This window comes from Drosophila pseudoobscura, chromosome X, assembly GCF_009870125.1.
Source record: "Drosophila pseudoobscura strain MV-25-SWS-2005 chromosome X, UCI_Dpse_MV25, whole genome shotgun sequence".
In the NCBI taxonomy this organism is placed as follows: domain Eukaryota; kingdom Metazoa; phylum Arthropoda; class Insecta; order Diptera; family Drosophilidae; genus Drosophila; species Drosophila pseudoobscura.
The window spans coordinates 60,244,251-60,252,303 of record NC_046683.1 but is presented as its reverse complement, the minus strand read 5'-3'; the positions used below and the strand labels follow the sequence as shown (position 1 = coordinate 60,252,303).

The 8,053-nt window shown below is 46.4% G+C and overlaps 1 protein-coding gene across 1 annotated transcript; it reads right to left on the bottom strand.

Moving 5' to 3' along the window:
- Positions 1 to 4,420: 4,420 nt before the first annotated feature.
- hry (bHLH transcriptional repressor hairy) lies at positions 4,421 to 7,658 on the bottom strand. The gene is made up of 3 exons (XM_001353066.4): positions 7,018 to 7,658; positions 5,816 to 5,911; positions 4,421 to 5,681 (listed from the first exon to the last, which is right to left on the bottom strand). Exons 1-3 carry the CDS (start codon positions 7,141 to 7,143, stop codon positions 4,806 to 4,808), a joined length of 1,098 nt encoding a protein of 365 aa, XP_001353102.3. The 5' UTR covers positions 7,144 to 7,658; the 3' UTR covers positions 4,421 to 4,805.
- Positions 7,659 to 8,053: the final 395 nt, after the last annotated feature.

The window sequence follows — 8,053 nt, the reverse complement described above, 5'->3', positions numbered from 1 at the left end:
GTCTGGTGCCTGGGGTCTGTCTGTTCGTCCTTGAACCCGCCAACAAATAGTTCACTGGCACCTAACATTTCCGAGAGATCTCTCTGTCGCGTCGCACTCATTTCATATGCGAAATACGGCGCTGCCTCTAATCAAAAGTCGCAAAACAAGTTCAATGGCTTCCAAAAATACAAAAAATAATACAAAGCCCCAACAAAGCGCAGCTACAAATATCACTCCCCATACCACTACTCGCACGAGATGGGGGTGTCAAGAGCAGTCAACACAAACCGTTTTGCCTTTTCTGCATACCCTAACACACGACAAAAGGGTATTTCAAGCTCAAAGGGATTTTTGGAACCCCAAAGAAAGGCATTTCTGAACCAAAAACCACCAAACACCTTACTCTACCAAAGTTTCACCTTGAAAAACAAATTCCAACTCTTTAAATATTAAATATTTACCAGAAAGCAGGAATATTTAAATTAAATATTCGGTTTTTAAATATTAAAATAGTAAAATTTGATTTTTAAGTTTTTTTTTTATTTTTTCAATTCAATAGGATATTATTTTTTTAATTCGTTAATTTATTTGAAAAAAAAATAGATAAAATATATTTCCTTTTTATTTAATAGATTTAATTTGTTTTGAAGTGTTTTACATTAATAGTTTTAATAATTAATTTTTTTATTACTTAATTATTTAAATATAATATTTTCATATTAATTTTAATTAATTTGTATATTTTTAAAAATTTATATAGTATTTAAAAAATATTTTCCATTCTTTCCACTTATTTGATTTATTAATGTCTTAATTACTTAATTATTTAAATATAATTTTTTAATATAAATATTAATTCATTGGTATATTTTTAAAAATTTATATAGTAATTAACAAATGTTTTCCGTGTTTCCTTATTTGATTTATTTGATTAAATATTTAAAAAAAAAGTCTACCATTCAGCCCTTTTCTCCCTAGAGTATTTACAGCCTCGACTCTCTTGGGGCCAAAGTTTCTCCTTTCGCGTTATAGAGTCATTAAACTTGGCTCGCATTTGACATTGCCAATTGGCAGGGGAAGTGGACGTCGAAGTGGAAGTGGAAGTGAATAGAGACAGCCACAAGTCGAGCCGCGCTAACGCTCCGTGTTCGATCTGTGTTCCATGCATATGTATATTTTGATCAGCACTAGAGACTCGACTTGAGATTCGCATTTGTTTCTTGGCCCAGGCCTGTCTGCAGTTCGTTCAACTTGTTTGTGCGTACGATTATTGCCAGCACCCCGAAAATATCCAGCTGCGGGGTCTCTCTGTCTTATCTGGCGGGTGCGGGGGGCAGCAGTTCGTTGAAATTGGTGCGGCTATGGGGCGATTGGGGTCTACAATTACCATGAATGAAGTGCTGGTGCATGCCGCAAACAATTCCATGGAATGCCACACGAGTCGCCACATAAACCCAGTCCAAATGCGCAAACAAAAACAAAAGTTCTTTTTGCGGGAGAGCGAAACGTGACAACGGCGGCAGTGGCAGCAGTGACATTCCAATTGCCATTGGCTGCTGCCACGCAGTCGCACTGGCAGTCTGTAGCCTCAAACGACTTGACCACGTACCAGAACCACGAGCCACGAACCACTGGCCACGAACCAGGAACCGACGCGTCGCCTCCCAAGGGGGGACCCTGAGGCCGGGTCTCTGGTGTGACACCCGAGCACAGCCCTGATTTTCTTTAATTTCAATTTCAATTTCATTTTGTGCAGACTGTAACTGTAACGAATTCATTTCGGTGGCACGCTAATCGAAGGATCGCCAAAGCGGAACCAAAGGCCAGAAACCAGAACCAGAACCAGACGACATGCTGGCTGGCTGGCTGGCTGGCTAGCTGGCGGCCCAATCGACGAGGTATGCGTGACATGCAAATCGCAATTTGCACAGGAGCTGGCGTAGGAGTGCGGCGGTTTCGAAATCAAGAATGGAATGCCTTAATATCGGAACTGGGACAAGGGATATGCAATGGAAATATGCTTAATAAGAGCAGAAACAGTATTTCGGAAGAGTGCTGCCCATCAAAATTCGAAGGAGTGCAGCCCAGCAATGCTAGGAAGAGTGCTGCCCAGAAACGCTAGGAAGAGTGCTGCCAAGGAATACTGCGAAGAGTGCTGCCAAGGATACTGCGAAGAGTGCAGCCCAGCAATGCTAGCAAGTGTGCTGCCAAGGAATACTGCGAAGAGTGCTGCCCATTAGCTCATGGAAGAGAGATGCCAACGTTGGAACACCACTTCGACTGCATTCTACTAGTAACCCGCCAGTTTTACAATGATTCCAGTAGGAATACTCCTTCTTCTTCATCTATTCCCAGTATTCCATAGCTAAAAGCTTCTATCGAAAGGTACTCTCGAATGATAGCCCCTCCATTCGCCACCTTCCACTCCACTTCGGTCGAATGAAGGTGAATAACGTCCATTGTTTCTGGCATACATTTGATGAGTGAAAACTATTTGTACGTCTCTGAATCAAGCGGATTTTGATAAAGTTTTGAAAGTATTTAATCCCTTGCTTAGTCATGGAAACGGGTTTGTCTCCAAGAGCAGGGGCCCGTTACGAGCACAATCCGGTGGCTGGTTTTTTTTTAGCATTTTGCTATCCCTTAGACTTCTGTTGAATTTCGTATGAAAAAAAAAAATACCAGATCCCACTGAATGACTCAAGTGGAAGTGGCTTGTGTCTTTTGTGGGGCGAGGGCGGCGGTGGTTGGTTTTAAGGGGATTTTTTTTATCAGCATTTTAGCAGATATGCTAAGACAAAAGTTCCCGACTACCCACCGACGACTATGCTGAACAAATGGTTGGATAAGTGGTGCGAATGAATCATTGAAGAGCCAAAACTGTGGACTGGAAACGACACTCTTGAGTGAGTAACGAAATGCATTTTCTTGGCTTAATCACAGCCAACAACAGCTGACAAAAGGAGATATCTCCCATACACTTCTTATACTTATACGGAAGGTATAAAGTTCTAGATCTGGCGAGATCCCCCCCCCCCCCCACATGCGTTTTGAATGCTGTTTTTTCTGTGCACTTGATTCACCCGAAATGAATAACAGATTTTTATTTGTTTTTCCACAAAAAAAAAAAAAACATTGGGGGACTCTTTATCGTTTCAGGGCTCCCTCTCTCCCTCTCTCTCCCTCTCTTTCTCACTCTGATATTATCAGCTTGGTGCGGTATTTTTTTCGCAGACTTGTCGGAAACTTTTGTCACGAGGAATGACGACTAAATTGTCTGGGATACAGATACGAGACACTCCCCCATTGATAACAGATTAACCATCACGTGAGAAGGCAGTGGAGTACGGGTTGTATCTTTTGCCCAGAAAACTCTGGAATTTTAAGGTTTCTTTTTTTTGCACATTGAAATTATAGAAACCGCAAAAGGGGGAGGGGGGATATTTATGCTGACTATCTGCGGAATTTTTGTCCATTTTTGCCAATGTAGGAGGATATTCAGTCTCCAATTTCAAAATATTTTCCCTGCATTACGAAAGTACATATTTCTCTTTGTCTTTTTTTTTGTTTTTGGTTTATTTTGCAACGAAAATATCTTTGATCATATTGCAAAATATTTTGAAATCGTAGAAAAAAAACAAAGAGAATGAGCGAACCACTTGGAACGTTGTTGTTGTTCCAGAAAAGAGCCGCTTATCGGTTGGGCCTGACGGAGCATTCCATTCCGGATGCGGAATGCTTACATCCGTTTCATTCCGTTCCGCTTTGGCGTCGGTCTGCCCTTCAACTCTAATGCTGTTGCTGTTGTTGATTGCAATAGAAACATGTGCCGGGTAGGAGTGACGGCAGCCAGAGTTTTATTTCAAGAATTTCATCATCCGTTTCGGGATACGGCAAAAAGCCAGTCCGAGACGAGTCCCAAAAAGGGAATACCTTCCTTTCCCTTTGCCCCAAAATAATAAACTCTTTTTGCTTAATGTTTTTTTTTTTTAGTAAAATTTTCATTATTTTATTTCTTTTTAGTTTTTTTTTTAGTATTTTTCTGATACTTTTTTTCTTCTCTCTTTCGAATGATCTTTTCTGTGGTTTTTCTTTTAGATCAAAAAAATTCTTGTGTGTTTTGTTTTTCATTTTCTTAGAATCTGTGTTCATTATGTTCTCTATATCACGTGGCCTTACAAATAGTATACTTTTTTTCAAGAGGGGTAAAAAAAAAATTGTAAAAAAAAAACTATAACTAAATGGGATATATGAGATATATATGTATAACTATATATATATATATGTATATATGTATTTATATATAGATATATTTTATATGTTTTTATGTGTGTGTTTTCGTGGAAGACTTTTTCTGTTTTGCTGTTTTAAAAAAAAGAGAAACCATCGTAATACATGGATGGATGGATCCCATATATGATATATGATATATGATCTGATATGATATGAGGCAATGTCAACACCCAGAGTGAGGTAGTGTCTGGCGACCTATAGAATACCGCGTAATAATAATAAATAATTTATAACAATGGGCGGTGCAATGGGGCGTGGGGGGGGATCCCCCAGTCTCTCGCTTTTTCCAGCGAGTGGTAGGGGGGGACCCCCCTGTTTTGATGATGGATCCTGCATGTTCTCGGTGGCACTTCTTGGGCAACATTGGCGTTATCCTGGCGAATGATGTGAAATGTCCTTTTTGCGCATGCCACAACGCCTGCGCATGTGTGTGTGTGTGTGTGTGTGTGTGTGTATGTGAGGGTGTGTGTTTGTGCAACGCCCATCAGTCTTTAAGCGTAGTGGAGATTCAGGGGGGTGTAAGGGCTGCTCTACCATGGCCTCCAGGGCTGCTCCTCCTCCTTGATCTGCTGCTGCTTCTTGATGACCAGCGACAACGGCTGCGGCTCTGAGGCGCAACGGATCACCGATGGCTTCATGTCCATGGCCTCGTACACCGAGTTGGCCGGACTGGGCGGTGCATAGTGGTGCGTGTGGTGCAGCAGGTGGTGGCCGCTGTTGCTGCTGCAGCTGCTGCTGCTGCCGGGCGCCGACTCGTATCCGGCGGAGGAGTGCGAGCTGGCGGATCCCGTGCTGGCCGTTCGCTGGGGAATCGATACGAGCATCGGCTGTTGCTGCTGTTGCTGCTGCTGCTGCTGTTGCTGGACGACGGCTGCTGCTGCTGCTGCCGCTGCGGCGGCTGCTGCCAGTTGCTGTTGTTGGTGCTGCTGCTGCTGCTGCTGGGACAGGCTCTGGGGCAGGACGAGGGCAATGCTGCCGTTGGGCAGCTTGGTGGGGATCACCTGCATGCCATTGGGCAGAAAATATCCGTTGGCCGTCTGCTGGATCTGTCCGAACAGATGCTGCTGGGGATCCTGTTCGGGGGAGCTGGGCGGCGAGGGCAGCATCTGGGCGTGCACCGACTGCTGCTGTTGCTGCTGCTGCTGGCGCTGCTGCTGGTGCAGCTCCGTCTTGACGCCGTTGATGCAGTTGCTCAGGTGCTGCAGCAGGCGGCGCCGCTGGGCGGGCTCGATGCCGGGGAAGCGGCTCACCTCGTTCACGCAGTCGGCGAAGCCGGCCTTGAATTTGTTGATTATCTTGGGATCGGCGGCCTGCTGCATGGCTGCCTGCTGCCGCTGCAGCTCCTGCAGATGCTTCACTGTCTTCTCCAGGATATCGGCCTTTTCCAATTTGGAATGACGGGCAGGCTAAAAGTAGAGAGAAGAACGGATCGATAAATTAATAAATGTTTTTGCCATAATAGAAATTTATTTTTTTGTTTGTTCTTTGTTTTTTATTTGTTTTTTTTTTTATATTTTTGCTGCTTTTGGCGGATACTTACATCTTTTTTGGTGGCATCCAGAATGAGGGTCTTCAGCTCGTTGAGGCAGTTGTTGATGCGTGCCCGTCGTCGTTTCTCCATAATGGGCTTGTTCGACTGCAAAGATGAAGGGAAATAAAGGGCCAAGATTAGTCACGGTTCTAGCCAAAAGAAGAGCATCTCGTTTGACCTCATGCAGCGCCTAGTGCGCCCCAAAAATAGGAGGAAGCGAGAAGCTGCATGGGTCTCCTTCGGTTCGGGGAGAGTGGAGACAAAGAGGGAGACGGAGACGGAGACGCTGGCTGATGGGGTTGACTGGCTGACGGCCAAATCGAGTCGCACGGCGCGTGCTCTATTTATAGTGGCGCTCATGCACGGCGGCGGCATTGATAAAAATAGTGTTTGGCGGTTATAAATTACAGCCGCAACGAGCCGGCCAATACTATTTATAGAGAGCCCCATCGCCCCACCCCCCACCGCCAGCATTCCGCCATTCCACGCCGCCCGTACAGGTACAAAGTAGTGGCAGTGGCAGGCAGGCAGGCAACAACAAGGTCATTGCGGGAAATTCGAAGAGGCAAAAGGTAACAAAACAAAAGCTGTTTTCGGTGTGGCCAAATTTGGCCAAGACTGGGGACGCCCGCGTTCCCAGTCGACTACGGATGAAGTCAGCAGCCAAAAACGGAGGCTCTGCCCCCCCACACACACACACGGGGCGACTGGCGGCTGATGACCGACAATTGCAGCAACCAGCAACCACGCGACGCACGCGCTCTTTTTTTGGGGGCGAGTGGGCAGCGGCAGCAGCCAATTTTGGGTGGCACTCATGAATGAGTGTGCGGCTGGCTCCGGCATGAATGGGGAACGGGCATGGGCATGGGCATGGGAATGGGAATGGAGCTGCTGCTCTAAACGTAAATGCCACCAACGCGCGTGTGCCCCCCGAGAGACAGATTCGATACGCGTTTTGTGTGTTGGCTGCTGCTGGTTATGGCTGTTTCTGTTTCGGTTTCTGGCCATGTGGGAGACGCGGCCAAAAAGGAAATGCATTTGGGCAGCCGCCAGGGCATAGTGGGCGATGCTAAGCGAGCGGCTCTGGTGGGTGTCGGTGTCTGTGTCGGTGTCGTCTCCCAATTAACAGAATCTCTCGAAATGTAATCCACGCCAAAGAACGTTTCTCTCTTTTTTTTGGTTGGGGCAAAGGGGGGGTGGTAGACACTTACCCGACGATCACTTTTGAGTGGCGTCTCCTTGTGCTGCTGCTGCTGCTGCTGCTGGGTCTGTGCTGGCACCACAGCGGTGCCCATTACATTGGCTGTCATGTTGGCTGCAGTTACGCCGGTAACCATTTCGGTTAGATACTTTTTATTGAGTTTGAGGCACAGTTTGGTTCTGTTTATTTGTTTTGTGCTTGTTTCACTTTTGGCAGAAATCAAATCTGCTCTGATTTTTGGTTGCTTTTTTGGTTTTTAGCAGTTTTCAAATTTCACAAAGAGAAAAAAATGTCTCACTTTTTCACGTAAAAACGCTTTGGCTCTCGGACTCTCTACTCTCGGCTACTCTACGGTTTTGTGTAGTGCTGTTGTTTGTCCGTGTTCTACTGCGACCGTGTGTTCCGCGCGGTACGAGTGACGGTTGGCGAATGAGTTCCAGGTTCTGAGTGCAGGCCGATTAAAAGACCAACACCAGACGCTCGCTTCGGATCGTTCGGGTTTCGTGCGAGAGAGTGCGCGCGCGTCTGTGTTCGTGCCAGACAGAGAGGGCGACAGACAGAGAGAGAGAGTGAACGAGATGCGCGCGTGTGTTCGTGTCTGGGACGGGACCACTACCTGGACTGACTACCTTATCGCTCGGTTTGGCTTATGGCAGACGAATGACGATTGATCGACAGGTTCGTTGGCTAAATCGCCGCGACGAGACGCGAGCGCAAAAGCCACACGACCAGCGCACACACACACTCTCACCTGCGCCTGCGTCGGTCGGTTAGGTAGCAACCGTCGGCTGCCGTCGCCTACCTGTGTGTGTGTGTGTGTGTTCCTACGTCGTCGTCGTCGTCGTCGCTTCGATACGAGTTACTCATACGCCCCCCTGCCTACTGGCAGCACTGCTCTCGCTCTCTCTCTCTCTCTCTTTCTCTCTCTGGCGGGGGAATGAATGGCAAAGTCTAACCGCTTTATGGGCATTTCTTCCTTTTTGGAAATCACACACGCAAAACCCCCCCTCCAGAGAGAGAGAGAGAGAGCGATCTTCGACCGTTGG